At 46.3% G+C, this 1,630-nt stretch overlaps 1 protein-coding gene across 1 annotated transcript in view; it reads right to left on the bottom strand.

Moving 5' to 3' along the window:
• Positions 1 to 818: 818 nt before the first annotated feature.
• Positions 819 to 1,630, bottom strand: part of CLN8 (ceroid-lipofuscinosis, neuronal 8 (epilepsy, progressive with mental retardation)) — a 13,209-nt gene continuing 12,397 nt past the window's right edge. Inside the window, exon 2 of the mRNA XM_008589869.1 lies at positions 819 to 1,596. Within this exon, the coding sequence (XP_008588091.1) occupies positions 1,270 to 1,596 (327 nt within the window). The 3' untranslated portion in view covers positions 819 to 1,269. The remainder of the gene's footprint in view (positions 1,597 to 1,630) is intronic.

The raw sequence follows: 1,630 nt of genomic DNA, 5'->3' as shown, positions 1-1,630 counted from the left end.
GGTTTAATTCTGAAAGAAGACCACTGTCTCTGCATGAGAGGGCCTGAGCCAACAGGGGGCTTGATCCTCACTCACTGTTCACCTGCTCATCTTGCTCTTGATTTCTGCTCCCTAAAGCAAAATTCAATCTCACTCCAATCTTATTTTTTATCTTAAGTTTGCACATATTTAGTAAACAAGCAATACTTATTTAGCAAAACTAAAAGACATATGTATATCAATCTCCTATATCTAGACCGCAGGAGAAAAATCTCTTAGAAGAAATAAGCGTAGGATGAAATACATTTCCTGGTTGGTTTGTTTAGTACTTTCACACCAAAAGTCCTTGGATACATGCCAAAATTGACTTGTCTTAGAATTATGCCAAATTTGCATTAAAACTAGTTTCGAGCAATTGTAGCTAAAACTGAATAATTAACTTGCAGATTACATGCCTCAGACTACAGACACAAGGCAGGACCTTGTGGCAGGGCTTCATCAGTGCCAGGACAATCCAGCACAGTGCAGACCCATGAGCTGCCTCCACACCAGCCTCTCCATCCTCCTCTGACTCAGACAAACCCCAGCTGCAGAATCATCCCCAGCAGGTCCTTCCCATGATGGGGACACTATCATGCATTTGTGGAAGGAAACTCAGTAGTTAAGGACAGGGGCACCGGGATGCAGGGACCACCCTGAGATCAGGCAAGGNTTGCCCCCGCACCTTGCTCAGCCAGTGAGCGGCCAGTCTGTATGTGGGATCCGAACCCTCGACGGGAGCACCGGCGTGCTTCCCAAGCGGCGCACTGTAGCAGTGCGCCACCGGGCCAGCCCTTAGGCCAATTCTTTCCAACTAAAAAGAATATAACTTTTGAGTAAGACACATGGAATGTGAGTGTATGACCAGAAAAAAATCAATGCTGACTTGACCATGCTCCACTGTGTGGCACTGCCGGTATGAAGTCACTTCAAGTATCCACACAAAGCTGTCCTCGTTCCTCACCAGCATGCGCTGCCTTGGGAAAATATGGTCCAATGTGGCTAAGCTTTCAGGAATAAGCCAGAACAGTCAAAGAAACTGTGATGGCAAAAATCTGTTCCTAAAGGCAAATCAGGGTCTCAAAGTACGTTGAGTCTACTTCAAAATTAATACTAATGTAAGAGAAAGTTAGTATTGCACTTAAAACTAACACAAAACATTCGCCACCTCATTTATCACAAAAGTCATTATTCACGGAACTTTGCAGTATCCCGTGTGCCTTATCTAATCGTCTGGTGGCTGCCAAGCAGCTATGTCCTCTTCTTCTTCTGCAGCACCTGACCATTGGTCCTTTCTGGCCAGCTGCTCTTGGTTTCTGGCTGTGCAAAGTTCCAATCCACTGGATTGAGAAGCTGCTGAGTCTTCTTATGGGTCCAATATGGATTAATGATTAGTGTAAGGAGGGCCAGCCCAACAAGGAAGAGTGCCAAATGAGGCAGATACAGGCTGCTGACCAGGTCATTCCAGTGCCAGAAACACACCCACCACATGTGGTAGGTCAAGACCATGCGGCAGTGAAACATGTGGATCATCAGCAACTGGTTGAGCTTCCAAAACAGAGAATCGGACCAGCCAGCCTGCGGGGAACAAAACACGGGCAGGTGTCAGCAC

Source organism: Galeopterus variegatus, unplaced genomic scaffold (assembly GCF_000696425.1).
Source record: "Galeopterus variegatus unplaced genomic scaffold, G_variegatus-3.0.2 Scaffold5707, whole genome shotgun sequence".
Taxonomy (NCBI): domain Eukaryota; kingdom Metazoa; phylum Chordata; class Mammalia; order Dermoptera; family Cynocephalidae; genus Galeopterus; species Galeopterus variegatus.
The sequence above is the reverse complement of the archived record's forward strand: the minus strand, read 5'-3'. Positions and strand labels throughout refer to the sequence as shown.